This window comes from Pristiophorus japonicus, chromosome 8, assembly GCF_044704955.1.
Source record: "Pristiophorus japonicus isolate sPriJap1 chromosome 8, sPriJap1.hap1, whole genome shotgun sequence".
NCBI classification, from domain to species: domain Eukaryota; kingdom Metazoa; phylum Chordata; class Chondrichthyes; family Pristiophoridae; genus Pristiophorus; species Pristiophorus japonicus.
In genome coordinates this window covers 31595693-31620698 of record NC_091984.1, presented here as the reverse complement: position 1 = coordinate 31620698, position 25006 = coordinate 31595693, and the positions used below count along the sequence as shown (strand labels likewise).

General features: G+C 42.4%; 1 protein-coding gene across 2 annotated transcripts in view; it reads right to left on the bottom strand.

The window, feature by feature from the left end:
* Window positions 1-727: 727 nt before the first annotated feature.
* Window positions 728-25006, bottom strand: part of LOC139268464 (polypyrimidine tract-binding protein 2) — a 71401-nt gene continuing 47122 nt past the window's right edge. Inside the window, exons 8-15 of one of the 2 annotated variants that reach the window (XM_070886650.1) lie at window positions 23353-23548; window positions 14508-14588; window positions 13113-13246; window positions 10688-10721; window positions 10180-10272; window positions 9860-10076; window positions 9670-9747; window positions 728-3087 (exon numbers count right to left, since the gene is read on the bottom strand). In XM_070886650.1, coding sequence (XP_070742751.1) covers window positions 2955-3087; window positions 9670-9747; window positions 9860-10076; window positions 10180-10272; window positions 10688-10721; window positions 13113-13246; window positions 14508-14588; window positions 23353-23548 — 966 coding nt within the window. In that variant the 3' untranslated portion in view covers window positions 728-2954. The remainder of the gene's footprint in view (window positions 3088-9669; window positions 9748-9859; window positions 10077-10179; window positions 10273-10687; window positions 10722-13112; window positions 13247-14507; window positions 14589-23352; window positions 23549-25006) is intronic. The other variant, XM_070886651.1, reaches the window with a different exon arrangement.

The following is a 25006-nucleotide window of genomic DNA, read 5'->3' as shown; positions in this document are numbered from 1 at the left end:
TGTCACTAATTATTTTTCGATTTAAAAAATTCACTGCATTTTACTTAAAAGCGCATGTATGTTTTAAAATGTTCACGGCTTTTAAAATATTCAATCCAGAATAGCTGCATTATATTCAGGATCCATCGTCAGTGGAAATATCTCAAGCCTTTTAATTTGCAGCTTGGCACTAATTTAAAAAAAAACTAGTGCTAATTTGTATTTTTAAACAAATACAATCAAACATTAAATATATCTTGTCCTGCTTCTGCTGCACTGCAGCTTCTTCTGTGCCAATTTTAGTACAATCAACATAGAACGTTGATAACGCACCATAAATCTTAAGCCCATTTAAAAAACATGAAGTTTGGCAATTACTAAAATAACCCAGTGGTATTGAGATGAATCAGAAGTTATTTGGCTTTTCAAAGAAACTGTAGAAAACTTCAAAAAGGGGTATATTTAACATTTTTATTTTTGACAAAAATTTCAGATAGGTACTTAATTATAAGGTCCGTTATTAAAACTGCATTGCTCCAATTTTAAATGTTGTTTGCATAAATGGAGATAAATTAGATAAACTGGAGTACTTGCACCCCAAGTTGAACAATGGTCAAGTTACAGGAAGAAGGGCGTTCATAATTTTCCCACTCTAACAAGAGTATTAACCATGAAGTCAGAAGTTTAATGAGGTGAAGACAAACAAGGGAAGTGAGGAAAAGCAGTACAGAAAGACAGAAGAGGTGGATAGAGCTACAGAAGTATTTATTAGGCATGCTACAGGCAAGCAAACAGAGTACACAGGGAAAAAAATCAAAGTCAACACAACCATCAAACATCCCAATTTTGTTAGAAAATTAATTTTAATTGTGCCTCTTTGAAACTATACTGAGATTTACATTGCTAGAGATCAAGATGTAAAAACGTAACTAATATAGAAAATATATATGACCTTTTTTGCTACATAGTCCAGAGATTCTATGTATATGAATTATGCTAATACATAGATCTGAAAGTTCCTGGCCATTAAACTACTTAAATTTGACAACACTTGTAATTGTTGGACTTCCTTCAAATGATGAACTCTACTTGTACAATTCCTCTTATTTGAAGATACAGAACCGTTTATAGTAAAGTCTGTTTCCGTTCAAATACAAAATATCTTGGAGGTTTATTAAAACTGAATATTACAATGCAAGGTAAATTAAGACTAAAGGCACATAAACTTTGGTCCCACCTGGTTGTCCATTCTAGAAAACTGCCACAAAACTATTCTTTTTGCTCCCTATTTTGAAGCATTTTTCTTTTGCCTTTCTATGACACATGCACCAATTTCATTAACTAACTAGACTTGACTGCACATGCTCAAAAGTCCACAGCCATTTTCAGTCCTTAATTACAAACTAAAGATGGTAATAGAAATGCACACAAGCAATTTGCAATGTCAACTCCAAACATCTACAAAATGTATATTCAGCAACAAGCAAGACTGTAACTTAGTGCTAACATTTACACAATACTCCCACTATTACTGAAATTCTCCAACCATGTGCCCAAAAGAAGGCCCCAGCTTCACTTTCATAGTATATTCAATTGTATTAATAGAAGTTTTTCAACTTTTAAGGTAAGGCACATTTCAGATTTTTCTACTAAATAAAAAGATGCAGAGATTATTCAAATCCCCAAAAACTAAAAATGAATGAATTCTCTAAAATAAAATCCAACAGAAGAATGTTTTGAATTTTCATCCCAAGCAGCAGCTGAATGAAGTTCCTCTGCCCTTTCTTATGATTGCTCATCCTCCAAATTTTAGTATCACAAATGTAAATACAGGTGCAGCGCCAAAAATCCGGAACCCTCGGGACCGAGGCCATTCCGGACTTCGTGTTTTTCTGGACTTTCGACCATGTTTCTGATGTCCGAAGTCCGGAAACACCCGAGCCCAGGTTCGGGTATTTCCGGATTTCGGAATGCCAGAAGCATGCCCCGAGTCCGGAAATGCCTGGGCCCAGGTTCCGATAGTTCCGTTTTTTCAACGTCATTTTGTAGCTCTTCACAGGCCTTGCAGTTCTCGCTTCTTCGCAACGCATGGCAAGTCTCCTGCTCTTGTTTTTGTACCTGTATGTTTTGGAAGGTAATCTGATGCACAGTATACCTGTACTTGAAAAGTTCTTACGAACATTCCGTGTGTTAAAAAAGGCTTCTACCCTGTAGTGTATTTTCACCATGTTGGTTCTGGCCGAAGGGAGTTGCCTGGGAGCTTGGTTGGTTCTGGCCGAGGATTTGCGTGCTTTGCAGAGTTGGTTCTGGCCCCGAAGGGACTTGTGCGGGAGCTTGGTTGGTTCTGGCCGAAGGGACTTGTGCGGGAGCTTGTTTGGTTCTGGCCGGCGACTTGCGCGGGAGCTTGGCTGGTTGGTTCTGGCTGGGGACTTGTGTGCTGTGCAGGGTTGGTTTTGGCCGAAGGGACTTGTGCGGGAGCTTGGTTAGGTCTGGCTTGGGATTTGCGCACTGTGCAGAGTTGGTTCTGGCCCCGAAGGGACTTGTGCGGGAGCTTGGTTGATTCTGGCCGGGGACTTGGGTGCTGTGCAGAGTTGGTGCGGATCCAGGAGCAGCGGTGCGGTGACTGTGAAGACCTGGCCTGGAACAGGTAGGATTGGCGTTTTTATTCTTGCAATTTGTGTTACTGTACAGTGGTTGGATTTCATTTTTTGACTTTTCCCTGGGCCCGACTGGCAACGGTAACAGTTTGGCAGGGTGTCCGGATACCGGAACATTTTGCGGATCCTGGACGACCCTGCCACGGATCGTCCAAGTCCAGAACATTCCGAAACTGGATTTTCGACACTGCACCTGTATATGAAGGAATGACAACAGCTGGAATTATTAAACGCTGGTCCCACTTCCCTGAAACATGTCTACAATTAACCACAAAAACTCAATCAAATAATTAAACTGTAAGCTCTCTCTGGACATTCTCAGATGGTTGATTTGGAGAAGGAAACTCTCAGATGGTGGTTTTCTCCAAGATCATAGTTGTGAAGATCAATCAGTGCCTGGATGGCTTCCTCCACAGAACACATTTGTAGCAGCGCCATTTTGTGATCTCTTCTGGAACAAAAGTATGGAATTAGGGAAGTGCGCTTAAAATAGTAAAAGCTATGGCTACATTTGCCTGCTTGAACAATATTCACTGCAATGCATTATAACTCGAACTCAGAATATTACATCCTTACAAGAACAATCTATTTAAATTTTTGGAGTGACTATTCGTACTAACACTTTTTGCTTCCTTCTACGCCTGAGTCTTCCAGCGCCTCCCGTCCAAAACCAGAAATGGGGCCCCGCAATTCACCACATTGTCCGAGCCAGCTGCTGAGTCTCCAACCTAGCTGGGGAGAGAGGGGCAGCGGGGGATTGGGAATTCAGATCACTTTTTTCGGAAAGCTCGGTGCATCAGGGACATCGTTGGAGTGGATGATATCCAGTTCATGGCACCGTGGCTGGCTCTGTTGCACAGGAGGGCAGGAAAAAGAGTGGGAGAGCGATATTGATAGGGATTCAATGGTGAGGGGAATAGATAGGCGTTTCTGCGGCAGCAACCAAGACTCCAGGATGGTATGTTGCCTCCCTGGTGCAAGGGTCAAGGATGTCTCGGAGGGATGCAGGACATTCTAAAAAGGGAGGGAGAACAGCCAGTTGTCATGGTGCACATTGGTACCAACGACATAGGTAAAAAAAGGGATGAGGTCCTACGAAACGAATTTAAGGAGCTAAGAGCTAAATTAAAAAGTCGGACCTCAAAAGTAGTAATCTCGGGATTGCTACCAGTGCCACGTGATAGTCAGAGTAGGAATCGCAGGATAGCGCAAATGAATACGTGGCTTGAGCAGTGGTGCAACAGGGAGGGATTCAAATTCCTGGGGCATTGGAACCGGTTCTGGGGGAGGTGGGACCAGTACAAACCGGACGGTCTGCACCTGGGCAGGACCGGAACCAATGTCCTAGGGGGAGTGTTTGCTAGTGCTGTTGAGGAGGAGTTAAACTAATATGGCAGGGGATGGGAACCAATGCAGGGAGACAGAGGGAAACAAAAAGGAGGCAAAAGCAAAAGACAGAAAGGAGATGAGGAAAAGTGGAGGGCAGAGAAACCCAAGGCAAAGAACAAGAAGAGCCACTGTACAGCAAAATTCTAAAAGGACAAAGGGTGTTAAAAAAAACAGCCTGAAGGCTTTGTGTCTTAATGCAAGGAGTATCCGCAATAAGGTGGATGAATTAACTGTGCAAATAGATGTTAACAAATATGATGTGATTGGGATTACGGAGACGTGGCTCCAGGATGATCAGGGCTGGGAACTCAACATCCAGGGGTATTCAACATTCAGGAAGGATAGAATAAAAGGAAAAGGAGGTGGGGTAGCATTGCTGGTTAGAGGAGATTAATGCAATAGTTAGGAAAGACATTAGCTTGGATGATGTGGAATCTATATGGGGAGAGCTGCAGAACACCAAAGGGCAAAAAACGTTAGTGGGAGTTGTGTACAGACCTCCAAACAGTAGTAGTGATGTTGGGGAGGGCATCAAACAGGAAATTAGGGGTGCGTGCAATAAAGGTGCAGCAGTTATAATGGGTGACTTTAATATGCACATAGATTGGGCTAGCCAAACTGGAAGCAATATGGTGGAGGAGGATTTCCTGGAGTGCATAAGGGATGGTTTTCTAGACCAATATGTCGAGGAACCAACTAGGGGGAAGGCCATCTTAGACTGGGTGTTGTGTAATGAGAGAGGATTAATTAGCAATCTCATTTTGCGAGGCCCCTTGGGGAAGAGTGACCATAATATGGTGGAATTCTGCATTAGGATGGAGAATGAAACAGTTAATTCAGAGACCATGGTCCAGAACTTAAAGAAGGGTAACTTTGAAGGTATGAGGCATGAATTGGCTAGGATAGATTGGCGAATGATACTTAAGGGGTTGACTGTGGATGGGCAATGGCAGACATTTAGAGACCTCATGAATGAACTACAACAATTGTACATTCCTATCTGGCATAAAAATAAAAAAGGGAAGGTGGCTCAACCGTGGCTATCAAGGGAAATCAGAGATAGTATTAAAGCCAAGGAAGTGGCATACAAATTGGCCAGAAATAGCAGCGAACCCAGAGACTGGGAGAAATTTAGAACTCAGCGGAGGAGGACAAAGGGTTTGATTAGGGCAGGGAAAATGCAGTACGAGAAGAAGCTTGCAGGGAACATTAAGGCGGATTGCAAAAGTTTCTATAGATATGTAAAGAGAAAAAGGTTAGTAAAGACAAACGTAGGTCCCCTACTGTCAAAATCAGGGGAAGTCATTAACAGGGAAAAAAGAAATGGTAGACCAATTGAACAAGTACTTTGGTTCGGTAATCACTAAGGAGGACACAAACAACCTTCCGGATATAACAGGGGTCAGAAGGTCTAGTAAGGAGGAGGAACAGAGGGAAATCTTTATTCGTCGGGAAATTGTGTTGGGGAAATTGATGGGATTGAAGGCCGATAAATCCCCAGGGCCTGATGGACTGCATCCCAGAGTACTTAAGGAGGTGGCCTTGGAAATAGCGGATGCATTGACAGTCATTTTCCAACATTCCATTGACTCTGGATCAGTTCCTATCGAGTGGAGGGTAGCCAATGTAACCCCACTTTTTAAAAAAGGAGAGAGAAAACAGGGAATTATAGACCGGTCAGCCTCACCTCAGTAGTGGGTAAAATGATGGAATCAATTATTAAGGATGTCATAGCAGCACATTTGGAAAAAGGTGACATGATAGGTCCAAGTCAGCATGGATTTGTGAAAGGGAAATTATGCTTGACAAATCTTCTGGAATTTTTTGAGGCTGTTTCCAGTAAAGTGGACATGGGAGAACCAGTTGATGTGGTGTATTTGGACTTTCAGAAGGCTTTCGACAAGGTCCCACACAAGAGATTAATGCGCAAAGTTAAAGCACATGGGATTGAGGGTAGTGTGCTGACGTGGATTGAGAACTGGTTGGCAGACAGGAAGCAAAGAGTAGGAGTAAATGGGTACTTTTCAGAATGGCAGGCAGTGACTAGTGGGGTACCACAAGGTTCTGTGCTGGGGCCCCAACTGTTTACATTGTACATTAATGATTTAGACGAGGGGATTAAATGTAGTATCTCCAAATTTGCGGATGACACCAAGTTGGGTGGCAGTGTGAGCTGCGAGGAGGATGCTATGAGGCTGCAGAGTGACTTGGATAGGTTAGGTGAGTGGGCAAATGCATAGCAGATGAAGTATAATGTGGATAAATGTGAGGTTATCCACTTTGGTGGTAAAAACAGAGTTTCAGACTATTATCTGAATGGTGACAGATTAGGAAAAGGGGAGATGCAACGAGACCTGGATGTCATGGTACATCAGTCATTGAAGGTTGGCATGCAGGTACAGCAGGCGGTTAAAAAGCAAATGGCATGTTGGCCTTCATAGCGAGGGGATTTGAGTACAGGGGCAGGGTGGTGTTGCTACAGTTGTACAGGGCCTTGGTGAGGCCACACCTGGAGTATTGTGTACAATTTTGGTCTCCTAACTTGAGGAAGGACATTCTTGCTATTGAGGGAGTGCAGCAAAGATTCACCAGACTGATTCCCATGATGGTGGGACTGACCTATCAAGAAAGACTGGATCAATTGGGCTTGTATTCACTGGAGTTCAGAAGAATGAGAGGGGACCTCATGGAAACGTTTAAAATTCTGACGGGTTTAGACAGGTTAGATGCAGGAAGAATGTCCCCAATGTTGGGGAAGTCCAGAACCAGGGGTCACAGTCTTAGGATAAGGGGTAAGCCATTTAGGACCGAGATGAGGAGAAACTTCTTCACCCAGAGAGTGGTGAACCTGTGGAATTCTCTACCACAGAAAGTAGTTGAGGCCAGTTCACTAAATATATTCAAAAGGGAGTTAGATGAAGTCCTTACTACTAGGGGGAATCAAGGGGTATGAAGAGAAAACAGGAATGGGGTACTGAAGTTGCATGTTCAGCCATGAACTCATTGAATGGCGGTGCAGGCTCGAAGGGCTGAACGGTCTACTCCTGCACCTATTTTCTATGTTTCTATTCACTTCATACCCAATAAACCTATTAACAATCCATGACCCACACAATGTCCCATCTATGCCCGGGGGGGGGGGGGGGTAAGGTCGTGCACTTGCGCTGGGGTAATGGACTTCGGCTGGGGGAGGCAACACTTGCGCTAGGGTAAGGGACTTCGGCTGGAACTAGGTAGCTTTTACTGGGTTGTTCGAGATTTGTCCTATCTGGCTTCTGAAGTCAGAATGGATCAAATTGCAATGTTAGTCAGAACTTGGGCTGCGCAGTTCCAGTTACATATTCCAGAGAAACTTCAGTGTGGGGCTTATCCCTCCAAGTGGACCAATCAGCAATAGATCATGTGATATTGAAGAGCCAATCTGAGACACAGCGGCCATTTTATTAGTACAAATAAACCCGTCCTTAAATTTCACACAACTGTAAAATATTCTGATGTCTAATTGTTCTAAGTTTTAATGTGTATTCTAAATTGTTCCAACTTCAAAATGTATCCTCTTTTCCTTTAAAAGATACAAGTATCCTTGCTTTAACTGTGTCTCATGACAAAGCATTCCATTCTTCTGCATCACTCAGCGTAAAGAAATTTCTCCTAACCTCTTCACTCTAAGGATGTTGTGACCTTGTCATTGGCTCCTGAAACAGAGGAAATCGTTTCTTCCCTATTAAAACCTTTCATAAATGTAAATTCCTCTATTAAATCTCTTATCCTTCTCAACTCCAGTCGGTTAAGTCCCAGCAGTTTGACATGCTGAATGTGTCACGAACTGGCTGAGCAGATGAGACAGGGTTGGCATCTTGAAATTCCCCTCAGAATGACAAGGCATAGATTCTTCCTCATCAGGGGACTGGTGGAAGAGGGGTGTTGAGCGACTGCCCGAGAGGGAAAATTCAAAGCTGGTTACACAAAGTGGACTTTGTGCAATTTATTTTTGGTGGCAGAAATATGAAAGCATATTTGCTTATCTCCTAGCCACAGGTGATGCATATTGTGAGAGTTGCAAATTGGGAAGGAAAAGTACCATTAAAAATGAAGGAAAAGGAAAAAAAAAACCATAACGGGAATTACGTATTACATTGATGTGGACAAAATATCAGCATGTGTGAACTCAAATCAGTAAGAATATACGAAAAAACATAATAGACGTGGGAGTAGGTCATTCGGCCCCTCGATTCTGCTCTGCCATTCAATAAGATCATGGCTGATCATTTACCTCAACTGCACCTTCCTGTCCTATCCCCATAACCCTTGGTTCCCTTAGTATCCAAAAATCTATTATCTCTGTCTTGAATATACTCAATGATGAGCATCCAGAGCTCTGAGGTACAGAATTCCAAAGATTAGTCACCGAGTGAAGAAATTTTGCCTCATCTCAATCCTAAATGGCCGACCCCTTGATCCGGAGACTATGCCTCCTAGTTCTAGACTCCCCAGCCAGGGGAAACAACCTCTCATTCTTCTAAACAAGAGTATACGCCCAATCTATTCAATTTCTCTTCATAGCACAACCCTCTCATCCCGATGAACCTTCGTTGCACTGCCTCCAAGGCATGTATGTCCTTTCTCAGATAAGGACATCAAAACTGTGCATAGTACTCCAGGTGTGGTCTCACCAAAGCTCTGTACTTGATTCAACACCTAGATGCAACATCTGCCCTTTTACCTCCTCTCTTCACACTGTTCAAAGTCCCAAACACTCCTACCAGGTGAAACAGCGCTTTATTTGTACTTCTTTGAATTTAGTATACTGTATTCGCTGCTCACGATGTGGTCTCCTCTACATTGGGGAGACCAAACACAGTTTGGGTGACCATGTTGCAGAACACCTCCATTCAGAAAGCATGACCCCAAGTTTCCAGTCGCCTGTCATTTTATTTCTCCACTCCAATCCTACTCTGATATCTCCATCCTTGGCATCTTATACTCTTCCAATGAAGCTCAAGGAACAGCACCTCATCTTTCGTTAGGCACTTTACAGCCTTTTGGGCTCAAACATAGAGTTCAACAATTTCAAACCATAACCTCTGCCCCTATTTTGTTTACTTTTTCCCCACGCCAGCTGTTGATTATTTTGCCATCTCCATTTAAAACCTATCTAAACTCATCTTTTCTTTCTTAACTTGTCCCATTCCCATCTCCTTTTGCCTTGCACCATTATCCCCTTCGTCTCTTAATCTCTCTACCTTCCACCCTATCATAGACCTCCTCCTTTTGCTCTTTTCTCCCCTCACCCCTTTTTCTGCACTTGCTTAAAAACCTGTTACATCTCTAACTTTTTCCAGTTCTGACGAAGGGTCATCGACCTGAAACGTTAACTCTTTCTCTCTCCACAGATGCTACCTGACCCGCTGAGTATTTCCAGCATTTTCTGTTTTTATTCCGAATTGTTTCCTGTTGTGCAACAAAAACAAAAATAGCTGAGGAGTCTGCACGATTTCAATTTTTGAACCTAGTCCCACCAAATGTTGTCCAGCACAGAATGGAAACTGTTCATGATAGAAGCAAAGCCAATGTTAATAGATTTGAAGAAAATGCTGGCTAAAGAAATATGTACACACCAATTACAATTTTGGAAAAGACTTACTGGAAAAATTTAAAACCTTTCACTTTGCCACCAGTATTTGTAAAAAGTGTCTTGAGATCATCTTCAGTAATGGAAGGTCTGTGAAAACACATTAATTAGAACATAATTTCAAAAAATTTCCCACAAAAACCAGCTCATAATTTCTTGAAGATAGACCACTGCATGCATTACACTCACGGGGATTACTTACGGAATATTTGAAAGGTGGAGAGTAGCAGAGGGAGGGAATATATTCTGGAAATTCTTCGATCCAGGTTTTTTGAAACGATGGAGTGGGGAATTGGTAAAATCCTTTGTCAATCCCTGGTCATCTAGGCCCTCTCGAGGTAACTGTACTGTCTGGTGTTTGGACAGTGTGACACGGATAATCTTTCCATACATTTTCTGCCCATTCAAGTGGCTCATAGCTAACAAATAAAAAGTCAGCTTTAGCACATTTTAAAAGGACAGTGCATTTTCCAAGACCAAAAGCTTAAGACGATTGGTGGTCAAATGCATACAGAATCTTACCCAGCTGTGCCTGGTTGACATCAGCCATTTGCACAAGAGCACTGTCCTTTTTATTGTACAAAATCTTCACACGCTGCACATCACCATAAACACCTTTGCAGAGTGGAAGAGTGAAGAAAAATAAAAGTTATGCATGTAATAAATTTGACAGACTAACAAAATTACCAACAGATCAATGAAACATTCATATCAGACATCAATGTGAACAAAGTTTTGACATCCAAAATGAGTACAACAAATCAAGATTTAGCATAGTGATTATCTGAAGAGAAAAATCCTGGTAAATTCCCTCAAAGCTAATGTGAAGTGATACTAAATTAAAGAACATGCAAAATAATTTTTAGCATGCATTACCATAAATAAAATAGCATCTATGGAGAGAATTACAGCAAAAGAAAAAGTAGAAGATTATCTACTTATCTATAAGCCGAATTGCTAGTTACAAATAAGAATTAAGGTGAAATTTTTAAAATCAATAATAAAAAGTATAGTGCTAACGATAACATACCGAAGAGGGTAAACAGACTTTGGGGCGAAACCATCTTTAGAAGGAGAGAAGAGCAAGCAGCGTAAGACAGGAAGAGAGAAGAATCGAGGAAGAGCGGAGATGAACAGATCATCCATAACGAAGGGTGGTTCCCGTAGAATGGTGAGGTGGTCATGGATCATGGTTCAAGGCAGTTAATTGGGGCAAGTTGGTCCGAGGAACATTTTGTTCAAGCACATAAGCATGAACACAAGGAATGAGGTAGGGATGGGGTAGAGAGAGGATTGGTATTGGGGAGGGATGGGAAACGTGAAAGAAACACACAGGGTAAAAAAGAGGGATGGGATGGGTAGGGGGTGGAGCAATGCAGAAGAAAACAAGGAGTTGGGGAACAAAACAAAAATAAATATATAGGTCAGTACATAGGAAATGCAGGAATTTGGTCAGAAAATGGCTGGTTCATGTACTTTACAAGAAAATAGTGTTGAATGTAGTCACCCAAGACAAAAAAAAAACATGGGTAAAGTACATTTATAATCAAAGAATTACAATACTTCATATTACATGAGAAAGTAAAAAAACACAAATCATGCACAAAAAAAACCTTGAACTTGGAAGTTAATTGCATAATCATGGCCAGGTATGAAATGCAGGCAAATAAATATTTGAGAGGCACTCTAATTTAAACATTACACTTAACAGCATGCAAAAGTGTAGCATGAAGAAAACTATCAAATGTTACCAATAATTTTCCAACATTTAAATCTATATCAAAGTTAATTTGAATTTTATAAATGAAAACAGAACGTTGGGCAACTTCTCCTGTGAAGTGCTCCAGATACAAGCCACATTTCATACCAGCTTTTGCTAAAGCCAAAATGAAAATAGAGTATAACTAGATCATTTGAGGACAAAAGCCCGAAGAACCAGCTTTTTATATAGTACAAAGATTTGCACAGTGCAAGAACATGTTTAGATATAACATAACCAAGGTTTGCAAAAGGAAAAATTACTGCAAAGACTGGGAAGAGTGTCTCATCAAACTCTTTGGAGAGAACCTTTAAGGAAAAGGCATTAAAGCAAAGTTTACATGACGCAAGATTTCATGACAAACATAACATATGCAAGCATGACAATAACCAAGCAGTAAGACTACATCGAATTTTACAGCCGAAAAACAGGGCATTTGGCCAAACAAATCTACAAGTATTTATGCTCAACACAAGACTTCTCGCACCTTACTTCATCTCACCCCATCAACATATCCTTCTACTCCTTTCTCCCTCGTATATTTATCTAGCTTCCCCTTAAATGCATCTATGCTAATCACCTCAACTACTCCATGTGGCAGCAAGTTGCACATTCTCACTACTTTTGAGTAAAGATCCTCCTGAATTTCTCATTGGATTTATTAGAGACTGGCTTATATTTTTGACCTCTAGTTTTGAACTCCAACACATTTGGAAACATCTTCTATATGTCTATCCGATTGAACCCTTTCATAATTTTAAAAACCTGATGAGGTCACCTATTTTCTAAGGATAAGAGCCCTAGATTGTTTAGTCCTTCCTGATAGTTGTACCCTGTTCGGTTCTGGTATCGCCCTTGCAAATCTTTCTATATAGCCTTTATGTTATATGGAGACCAGAACTGTGCATAGTACTCAAGTGTGATCTAACTTCTCTGCTTTTGAATTCTACTCCTCTAGAAATGAACCCCAGTGCTTTATTTGCACTTTTTACAGTCTTAACATGTGTTGCTATTTTTAATGATTTGGGAATCTGTACCCCTAAGATCCCTTTGCACTTTTACCACATTTTCCCAGGAGTAGGTGGTCTCCTTATTCCTCTTACCAAAATGCACCACCTCACACTATTTTTACTGAAATTCACTTGCCATTTACATGCCCATTCTGCAAGTTTGTTAATGTCTTCTTGTACTGCTACAAAGTACGACATTTCATGCTACTCAACCTAAACTGATTGTGCTACTCACTGACTCATCAGCTTCATTAATTTCAGGATCACCAACTTTCTATACAACAGCACTCTCAATTCCAAAATATATACTCAAAAGACTTGTTGGGGTTGGGGGGGGGGGGATGGCATTCCCTCCATCCCTGCCAACAGTAACTTGTGTTGAAACAATTTATCATCCGGGCAACTGGATCTAAAATCCACATTTATTCCAAATCATTACTTTGTAAATGCAGTTATGCCATTGTTAGTAACACTTGTAAAAAAAAAAAAGACATTTATTTAACCGTATAAATTTTGTTTCTACATTTACAGCGAATTTAGGCAGTGGACTATAACATAGACATTGACACAGCAAAAGCAACAAGACAATGGATGAGGAAGACAAACAAATGTCAGACAAATGAATTAAACCAACTTACTGTGAACAGAAGTGCGAAGAAAAAGATTTGTAAGAAACAAATAATTACCTCATCATTCAGATTGCTAACCAGGAGGACACTGTGGTTGGCAGATGCAACTCCAGACATTGCTACACGCCCTGCAGCTGCCGCTGCTGCTGCAGCACCAGGCATAGACAGTGGGCTCAGGGATCCTGGAACAGCTGCAACAGAAGACCAATTATTTTTAAAATAAACTAATACCAAATAATTTTAAATTGACCAGACTCTCAATTCCACCAGGAAGGAAACATTTCATATAACAATGGGTATTGTCAATGGGTAAGTCAATTCAGACGAGAGATTTTCAGCAAGTTTATTCAGCGAACAGCAGAATCAATCAAAGTCCATGCTTTGACCCTCCATTGTGCTCAGTTAAATGATTGGAGCAGTTATTAGGGTGTTACAATTGGTCTCAGTGGCCCCCAAGTTAGGTTCCAGAAAATTGGCTACTGGAAGTGTACTTTGTTGGACGAGGACAGGGTTGGATGTCTGTGAAGCACCCTGCAGGCCAATAGACCGCCGACATCTAATGTCAAAGTTCATACATGAATAAAGGCCACTCAGATAAGCTATGAAGCACTGGTAGAACCTCACCAATGAGTTTATCTTCTCAGTCATGGAGAGTAAATAAAAATTGGAGAAAAATAAAAGACATCACAGTTAATAAATTATCAAAAACTAAACCAACTGGTGACACTGGTGCTGCACATACCATGTTTCCTCTGGTTGGAAATAAACACTCCCAAATTCTTTGCTTGTGGCAACAATATGGTCAACATACTAACAAGAGCAACTAAAAGCAGAACCAGGTTAGAAAGAAAAATCAAGGGTAAAGTGGGCTGGAATAAGACTGAACTTCTTCCAAACAATGATAACTATTGTCACTTTATCCATCTTCTCTTTCTGTCGCTCAGCATCCACATTCACGATGTTGTGGTCCCTGGCAGTAGGGTTCTTAACTTGAGGTAGCAGACAAAATTTCAACACCGTAATTTCCTGAAGTGACCCACATATTTCACAAAAATAGTTGAGAGTTTAAAATTGCTCAACTGCATGCAGCAGAATTTTAGTAGGGTTGTATTTTGGAAGTTTACCAATAGGGCTGTAGCATCTCGAAGATATGGTAACTGCTTCTACACGATGAATCCACTCAGGTAGCTGGACATCACCTTGTTCATGGATGTATACTAAGATATTCTGCACTCCTGTGTACTGTTCAGTATAAACATCTGAAGCTCGATGACAACAGTTGAAAACTGCATGGTGCCACGTCCAAGTAAGCAGGACATGGTCCCTCTGTTTCTATATATCTAATCAGCGTCATGTCAGTCTGACCTACACTAATATAATGCAGGGAAAAAAAGTAACATTTTCCAAATACAGGCACAATTTACTTATAAACATTACTAGTGCAACTCTAACCTGCAGTCTGTGCAAAGCTTAATGAAGGTGGAAACCCAGATCCTCCACTGTATGGACCAGACATCATTCCTGCAGGGGTACCTAACATATGGAAGGCAACAAAAAAAGTTCACTCAATTTGCTTATACACTATATAATTGTGTAAAATTGGTATCATAAATTATCTGTGTCCACTTTTATTTTAAAAAAGTGTAGGTACATACAAACATGTAGTATGCAACCTCAGATTTTAACATGCCCATTTTATTTCAAGGTAGAACTTCTCAGAAGAAAAGACCACTTGGCCCTCCAAGACTGTACCTTATATATTGCACCGTAAACATCAATTTAGCCGTTTCTCAGAAACATATCTAATTGCCTCATATCCAATTATACCATTAGCTTCAATGACCTTCCTTGGTAACATGATTCACAATTTAATACCCTTTATGCAAGAAATTTACATCAAACTGCTTAATTTTAAAAATTTATCCTCTGATATTTTGAGTCCTTCAACCACTGAATAACGTTAAACCAGTTCATATAAGCGGGCAGCTTGCAACACTGCTGCCTGCTCCAACATGTTGCTGAAAATGACTTTCCCTTAATAGGGCCTACTAAGCCCGCCCAGCGCGTTACCCGGCCCAATTAAATGGAGCGGGGATCTGGTGACGTCATACATTATGCGTCATCAGCCGAGAGTTTTAAAGGGACCATGGCCACACTGGATTTGACATTTAATCTAACAGTTCTGTCAGTATACAACAGCACTGGAGTGCTGCAAACACTTATAAATGACTGCACCCAGGTCCTTCGATAACTCCCCAGAGCACGCAGGAAGGTCCTCTTCCCTTTTATTGGGTGCAAGCGATCTCCCCAGGAGACCAAAACAGCCTAGTTGTAGATTGCAGGAAGTCACGAGGAGGGATTTGTTCAGGAGAACCTGGGTACAGTGGCGCAAACATTTCAATTATCTCATCAGATCAGGAAACTTTAGTACAAAGCAACACTCAACTTCACCCTGCCGTGCCTCTCAACACATGCCCATCACTCTGCCTGCCCTCACACCATCACTCTATCTATCTACATCACATCCCCATCTCACTAGCCACCCCTTACACTCACCCTCATCCTAGTGCAATCATACTGGTCAGGTGGGCAGAACAGTGGCAAATCGAATTTAATTCGGAGAAGTGAGAGGTAATGCACTTGGGGAGGGCTAATAAGGAAAAGGTATACACATTAATCGGTAGGCCACTGAAAAGTGTAGATGAACAAAGGGATCTTGGAGTGTTTGTCCACAGAACTCTGAAAGTAGCAGACCAGGTGGGTAAGGTGAAGAAGGCATACAGAATGCTTGCCTTTATTGGCTGAGGCATAGAATATAAGAGCAGGGAGGTTATGCTTAAATTGTATAATACTTTGGTTAGGCCACAGCTGGAGTACTGTGTGCAATTCTGGTTGCCGTATTATAGGAAGGACGTGATTGCATTAGAGAGGGTGCAGAGGAGATTTACTAGGATGCTGCCTAGAATGGGGAATCTTAGCTAGGAGGACAGAAACATAGAAAATAGGTGCAGGAGTAGGCCATGCGGCCCTTCGAGCCTGCACCACCATTCGATAAGATCATGGCTGATCATTCCCTCAGTACCCCTTTTCCTGCTTTCTCTCCATACCCCTTGATCCCTTTAGCCGTAAGGGCCATATCTAACTCCCTCTTGAATATATCCAATGAACTGGCATTAACAACTCTCTGAGGCAGGGAATTCCACAGGTTAACAACTCTGTGAAGAAGTTTCTCCTCATCTCAGTCCTAAATGGCCTACCCCTTATTCTAAGACTGTGCCCCCTGGTTCTGGACTTTCCCAACATCGGGAACAATCTACCCGCATCTAACTTGTCCCGCCCCGTCAGAATCTTGTATGCTTCCAAGAGATCCCCCTTCATCCTTCTAAACTCCAGTGTATAAAGGCCCAGTTGATCCAGTCTCTCCTCATGTGTCAGTCCGGCCATCCCAGGAATCAGTCTGGTGAACCTTTGCTGCACTCCCTCAATAGCAAGAACATCCTTCCTCAGATTAGGAGACTAAAACTGAACACAATATTCCAGGTGAGGCCTCACCAAGGCCCTGTACAACTGCAGTAAGACCTCCCTGCTCCTATACTCAAATCCCCTAGCTATGAAGGCCAACATACCATTTGCCTTCTTCACCACCTGCTGCACCTGTATGCCAACTTTCAATGACTGATGAACCATGACACCCAGGTCTCATTGCACCGCCCCTTTTCCTAATCTGCCACCATTCAGATAATATTCTGTCTTCGCGGTTTTTCCCCCAAAGTGGATAACCTCACATTTATCCACATTATACTGCATCTGCCATGCGTTTGCCCAACCTGTCTAAGTCACCCTGCAGCCTCTTAGCGTCCTCCTCACAGCTCACACCGCCACCCAGCTCAGTGTCATGTGCAAACCTGGAGATATTACACTCAATTCCTTCATCCAAATCATTGATGTATATTGTAAAGAGCTGGGGTCCCAGCACTGAGCCCTGCAGCACTCCACTAGTCACTGCCTGCCATTCTGAAAAGGACCCGTTTATCCCGACTCTCTGCTTCCTGTCTGCCAACCAGTCAGTATATTACCCCCAATACCATGTGCTTTGATTTTGCACACTAATCTCTTGTGTGGGACCTTGTCAAAAGCCTTTTGTAAGTTCAAATACACCAAATCCACTGGTTCTCCCTTGTCCACTCTACTAGTTACATCCTCAAAGAATTCCAGAAGATTTGTCAAGCATGATTTTCCCCTTCATAAATCCATGCTGACTTGGACCAATTGGATAAGTTGGATTTATTCTCATTGGAACAGAGGAGGCTGAGAGGAGACCTCATTGAGGTGTACAAAATTTTGAGGGGCTTGGATATAGTGGATAGCAAGGACCTATTTCCCTTGGTGGAGGGGTCACAGTTTTAAGATGTGTGGTGGAAGGTTTAGCGGGTATATGAGAGGAGGCTTATTCAAGCAGAGGGTTGTGGTGGTCTGGAACTCGCTGCTTGGAAGGGTGGTGGATGCAGAAACCCTCACATTTAAAAGGTGCTTGGATGGGCACTTGAAGTGCCATAACCTGCAGGGTTACGGACCTAGAGCTGGTAAGTGGAGTTAGACTAGATAACCTGTTGGCTGGCGCAGATACGATCATAAGTACTGCAGGGAATCGAAAATGGCCAGGGTGATCTTCTGGATTAGCTTCGATCGCCTGGATGAGTTGGAGAGTAATTTTCCCAGATTTTTTCCTCCCAATTGGCCTGGGTTTTTAAAATCTGTTTTTTTGCCTCTCTCAGGAGATTACATGGCTTCGGTTGGAGTGGAGTGTAGAATGTTGTGGTGCAGGGGGTGTCGCAGTTGTGTGGGGTGGACTGGTTGGGCCAGATGCTCTTTACCTTTCCGCCATTGTTCATTGGTTTATATGTAACCTTCAGGGCTGCTGACCTGAGGGCCTTTTGGCCCTTTGTCGGACACAATGGACCGAAATGGTCTCCTTCAGCACTGTAGATTTCTATGTTGTTATATCAACTACCACCACAAAAGGTTGGGCACTTGGGTGTTTTATCCAATGTTTATGTAAAGTGCCAAATATAAAATTCTTTATTTTCAACACTTTCTGGTCTTGGGCAGATTCGTGTGCACCTTTGGAAGTGGCTTAGTGAGTTGCAGTGAATGGTGAGACATAACAGTTTACCCTCCCCCCCAATGGTGATGAGTGTGATAGAAATGGCTTGGTCATTGTAGGGATGCTTTATGCTGTTGTGGGGTGGAGTCAACCTGGTACATTATGTGGCAGCCATTTGGGTGCACAGCATAAAGTTAACTAAATCTGGCCATAATGAGGCCATCCCTAAAGCCCTCTGTCCTGTGTAGCATCAGGTGATTGCGGAGAAGGCTGGTGTTGCTGTTGGAGCTAGTGGTGTTGGGGCTCATGATGGTTGGATTCGGAGGACCAAGGTGATACAGTATAAACGGCATACATGTTGATGGAATAGATGGCAGGGGAAGTATAGATGACAGAAGCATTCCGTCAATGGTGAGAGAGTTCTTCCAATGAGGTAACACTGGATGGAGACTTTGCTGGAAACACTTGCAGCCTGCAGAATCTGTGCTGGAAATGGACTGAGCAACAGCTTCTACCTGAGGAAAGTGGTCATCTGTCAGGTGGGTACATTTGATGCTGTCAAGTAATCAGCTGGAGCAATGGCCACTGAACTCCTGCCTCAGGTTGACAGACGTGTTTCCCGTGGCCATGCAGTTAAATTTAAAAAGGTGAAAAAGGTGTTAAGGATCTGACAACTAGCTGTTAATCATCTCAACTGGGTCACCCGCTGCTGCCAGTCGGGTGGGCTCCACATTGACAGACACGCCTGGGGGCAAGGCACGTGGGGCACAGTGGGTCCCCGACCCATTGTCAAAAATAACTTTCCCACTCGACCCACCACCACCCCGGAAAATTCCAGCCATCAGTTTTTTTCCCTGGTCACTGAGATGGACTCACTAGTTATAGGATTTTCTACCTGAAAGAACTGTCACAAATGGTGAGAATTCTAAAGCAGTAGTTTGAAAACTATTAAATCTAGATGCAACAAGTAGAATAATAAATGAATGGAACAAATGATTGCAACAAGAATATTTGCAATTGATTCTTAGAAGGGACAGCAACAATGAAATCTATTGTGTAATTGATTGAATTTTCATGACTGAGATCGACAGCTAGGTAAGGGTATCAAGGGAAATGGATCAAAGTCGGGTATGTGGAGTTGAGGTACAAATCAGCCATGACTTAATTGAATGGTGGAACAGCCAAGAGGGACGGAATAGTCTACTCCTGTTTGTATGCAGTTGTTTAAAAGTAAAAAAAGTCTGAGAATAATTTTAGTCAAAGTATTCTTCTAATTGGACAAAATGATACGATCACCAGAGATTTAGACTATTTTCCCCAACAATGGAGATCTTCTTAAAACATTCCTGCCTTCTAGGCCACTCCAGCAATAGGGGAACGTGCCCTCATGTCTCAGAGCAGCTCCACTGCCAATAACAGGGATTCCCTTTTAATCTCCAAATGACTTGCAAGTGCTTCAATGCAACCCAATCCTATACGGTCTCTCATACCCCTCCAGTGTGCAATGAAACTGTCCCAGGGTGGTCCTGGTTGTTTCAAAAATTAGTTCAGGGATTTGGGAGTCGCTGGCAAGGCCAGCATTTATTGCCTATGCCTAATTGGCCTTTAGAAGGTGGTGGTGAGCCACCTTTTTGAACCGCTGCAGTTCTTGTGATAACGTACTCCCAACAGTGTTGTTAGGGAAGGAGTTCCAGGATTTTGGTCCAGCGACGATGAAGGAACGGTGATATATTTCCAAGTCAGGATGGTGTGCAACATGCAGATGATCGTGTCCCCATGTGTCTGCTGCCCTTGTCCTTCTTGGTGGTGGAGGTCGCGGGTTTGGGAGGGGCTACCGAAGAAGCCGTGGCGAGTTGCTGCAGTGCATCCTATAGATGGTACACTGCAGCCATGGTGTGCCGATGGTGGAGGGAGCGAATGTTGAAGGTGGTGGATGGTGTGCCAATCAAGAGGGCTGCTTTATCCTGGATGGTGTTGAGCTTCTTGAGTGTTGTTGGAGCTGCACTCATCCAGGCAGGTGGTGAGCTTTCCATCACTCCCAATTTGTGCCTTGTAGATGGGGGAAAGGTTTTGGAGAGTCAAGAGATGTGGCACTCACCGCAGAATACTCAGCCTTTGACCTGCGTGGTGAGTACTCAGCCTTTGACCCGCTTTTGTTGCCAGTGTTTGTGGTTGGTCCAGTTACGTTTCTGGTCAATGGTAACCCCCAGGATATTGAAGGATTCGGCGATGGTAATACCGTTGAATGTCATGGGGTGATGGTTAGACTCTCGCTGGTTGGAGATGGTCATTGTCTGACACTCACGTGGCGCGAATGTTACTTGCCACTTATTAACCCAAGCCTAAATGTCATGCAGGTCTTGCTGCACGCAGACATGGACTGCTTCATTATCTGAGAAGTTGCAAATGGAACTGAACACTGCAATCATCAACAAACATCCCCACTTCTGACCCTATGATGGAGGGAAGGTCAGTGATGAAGGTGGTTGGGTCTAAGACACTGCCCCCTGAGGAACTCCTGCTGCAATGTCCTGGGGCTGAGATGATTGGCCTGACCACACCTTTTTGAATGCGAAATTTCTGATTTATGTATCTGGACCTGCAGATCCCTCTGCTCCTCTACCCCATTTGGACACTTGTTTTCCAAGAAGTATGTGGCCTCCTTATTCTTACCAAAATGTACCACATCACTTATCTATACTGAAGTTAATATGCCAATTACATGCCACTCTGCAAGTTTATTAATGTCAAAATTCCAGAGTCCAAATCGTTCATGTAAAGAATGACAACAGTGGTCCCAGCACCGATCCTTGTGGAACACGACTTCCCAACTTTTGCCAGTCTGAGTAACTACCTTTAATCCCTGCGCTCTTTTCTGGCCATTTTGCTACTTGTCCCGACTCCACATGCACTGACCTTAGTCAACTTCCCTTCTAAGTTACTACAAAATGTATTTCTAAAGAAGGGTTGCACTAGAGATCATTTATAAAGGAATCAGAGTAACATTGTACTCTTTTGTTCCATCCATTTCTGTGATTTATCTTTTTGTGTCTTGATAGGGAATTTTGTGGATATCACGGTACGTGAAGAGCTCTCAAGCCAAATTATGAGGTACCTTTCTAGTCATAAAACCATGCATATTAATTCAACATAGTCACCGTCAGGGTATACAAGCCAACATCTCTTGATTCACCATCAATCCTCTTTTAAACATTAGCAAAAGGATGGAACAGAACAAAAAGGATGTTGACGTTTTATCAATTTTTAACTCTGGAGAATCTCATCAATTCTGCATTGTATCCTGTGTATTGCTTTATGCCCTCTAAGTGCAGGGCAAAACTACAGGCACATTAGTTGTTCTAGTCATAATACATTTCCTCAAATGATTTCCAAACTTATATTCACCAAATCCAGATCTGCCTTGAAAGGGTAGGCATGTATAATTATTAAATAAAGCTAGCCAATCTGGCAATATATAAAATTGAGCTCAGTTAAAACACTCGAAAGAAAGACACAGTTAAAAGAGACAGGCTATTATCACAATGGACCGGGGGGGGGGGGGGGGGCGGCGGCAGGGAAGAAAGCATAATGAAGGAATTTCATTTGCCGTAGTAGACAAGAGATCACTTCCTTTCCAATAAAGATTGAAAGAGATAAGACATCAAAGGCAGAGACACAACAACGGTAACAGCAATTTTGTCAACAAGATACACACAGGGAGGTAGTGATGACAGTGATACTCACATTTGTCCTACACAATGAAACATACAAGAATACAACATTCTGAAACTCAATAAAAAGAACTCTGGAACCTACTCGAGACTAGCATATGCAACAAAAGACATCTCCTGAAGTATGAGACTATTATTATTACATGTAGTATATATGAAATATAGGCAAGAGGTTATGTTTTATTATCTCAATGTCTTCAAGTACAGGTTGAACCTCTCTTATCCGGTACTCTTATCTGGCAACCTCCCTTGTCCGGTATCACTTGCCAGGGAGGGGGGGCATGCACATGCACAGAACACGGCCGTGTCGTTGACAGCAGTACCCGGTAAGGTACCCGCTCCGTGTCCACTCGGCCCGGCACTCAGCCACACTGTGCCGGCGACTTGGAGCTGCTCATTCACAGCTATTTCAGAGTGGGTTTGGGGGATGAAAGAGGCACAGCTTAAAATAATAAACCTAACCTCAGCTCAACCCCTCCACCTTCAATAAATAAATTTACTTCACTTCAATACCAATCCATAAACAACAACTACTCAGTGTAGAAATTATTAAACGATTATTTTCTGATTCAGCCTCCCCCCAACCTGCACCGTCATGGGCGGATTCTTGTTACGCAGGTCCAGCGAGCACACCGAAGGGAACCACGTGATGGCATACTGCAAGAACGGTACTCCCTCTGAGGCCGGATCAGCGCGATGCGCCCTGGGGCCGACCGAGGAAGTTTGTCAATCACCACCCGGATCATTAAAATGGAGAGGCCGGGGGAAGGAAAAAAGAGGATAAGGTACTTCCCCGAGCAAGGCTCTGTATCTGTCCCTGTACCGGTCACTATAGCCTTGGCCTCCTGTTCCACACACGGCTCCCTCCGAGGCTGGGTGCTGCATCCTGGGGCCGGTTGCTCCTCCTCCTCCTCTCCCCACCGCCTCCAGGCCGACTGAGGCCCTGAAATGCTGACCTCCCGTCGTCCGGCAAATCCTCTTATTTGGCACTGGCCAGGTCCTGAGGATGCCGGATAAAAGAGGTTCGACCTGTATTAATCAAATGTTTTTCAGTGTTTCCCTACTCCTAGAACTTATATTAGAAGTAAAGGATGTATGACAATATTCTATACCTCCACATAGGGCAATAGGGATATATGACAATATCCTATATAAACCCAACATTCGCGATATATAACACTAATTTTAGTTCGGTGGTTGTTCCCAAGATAACTTAACTTACTCCAGTCCCAGTACATCTAACCTTTTGTATTTATCCAGGGAAAATGGTTCGTTAATACAAATATTAACTGCACTGAATTGGAGTCAAATTTGGAAAAATACTTTCAGAATTTATAATTATGGGGATATGCAGTTCTAAAAAAGATAATCAAAACCCTTTTTTCTGTCCAAGATAAAGTACAAATTATAGTTTGCTGTGGAAAAAAAACCAATTAGATTATTACAAGCTATTTTATCCTACCAAGAAGGGAGCTCTCCTTAGCAAATGCTGCAGCAATAGCAGGATCCATAGCTGGCTGCCCATCTCCTGAAGGAAGATCTGGACGGGTATAGTCCCGACTTTTATCATTGTTGTATTTTACATTCAAATTCACCAACTTGGAAAAATCAATCCTGAGGGTACAGCAAGCATTATAAATGTTCTGACCATCCAAAGCCTGTAATGATGAATTACAATGGGTAATCAGAAGATGAAGAATCAGAAGCATACAAATTGTATCATACAGGTCCAAAGAGATACAAAAATCTCTCATACTTTTAACAATTTTTTTTGTAACCTTCGAGGCATTATAAAAGACAGACTGCATTTTAGAAACAAGCCGTTACTGGTTATATTTTGGCAGTTAAATTTAAAAAAAATCTGAATAAAATACTTCTATTTAAATAGCATTTTGCGCATTAAAATATCCCACAGCAGTTCACACAATTAATTACTTTTGGAGTAGTGACATTATACAAGCAAATGATTAAAGGAGGACAAGAAAACAGTGTCCGGCTAAGATACCACAAAGGATCATTTAAAATCAGTTTTATGACAATGATCAATAAGCTAGTCAGGGGATACCTGCTCATCAGTTTGCAAATCGATGTCCCAACACAATTGCACATTTTCTACCTTCTATTCCTGATTAAACACCATTGTATTTCGTAGATTTCAAATACCAGATTTCAGAATAAGAGGGAAAAAAACAGCTGAGTTACCAATGGGGGGCGGGGGGGGGAGGAGGAGGAAAGAGACTGGTAATAGCAGGTTGGAGAACGAAGCAACCGGAGGTGGACAAGTTTCAGGGGCCCAACTCACATGGTAGCAACAGGTAGTTAGTGAATTCTCATATGCTACTTTGGTTCATCAGGAGCCATCAGAAAACTATTGTAAACATCAGAACCCACACTATAGACCTTGGACTAGAAAGATACAGCACAGAAAGTGGCCATTCGGCCCATCATGCCTGTGCCAGCTCTTTGATTGAATAACTCTGTTAGTCCCACTCCCCTGCTCTTTCTCCATAGCCCTGAAAATATTTTCCCTTCGGGTATTTATCCAATTCTCTTTTGAATGTTACTACTGAATCTGTTTCCACCACCCTTTCAGACAGCACATTCTAGATCATCACAACTTGCTGTGTAAAAAAGATTCCTTATGTCATCTCTGGTTCTTTTGCCAATCACCTTAAATCTGTGTCCTCCGGTTACTGAACCTTCTGCCACTATAAACAGTTTTTCCTTTTTACTCCATCAAAACCGTTCATGGTTTTGAACACCTCTTGACCTTCTCTGCTCTAAGAATATCCCCAGCTTCTCCAGTCTCTTCACATAACTGAAGTCCCTCATCCCTGGTACCAGTCTAGTAAATCCCGTGTGTCTGGACATCCTTCCTAAAACGTGGTCCCCAGAATTGGACACAATACTCCAACTGGGGCCTAATCAGCATTTTAGAAAAATTTAGCCTAACTGCTTTTGTATCCCTCGCCTCTATTAAGATAAAAGCATATGGGATCCTTGGCTTTAACAGCCTTCTTAACTTGTCCTGCCACCTTCAAAGATTTGTGTACATACATCGCAGGTCTCTTTATTCCTGCACCCCATCTAAAATTGTATCATTTAGTTTATATTGC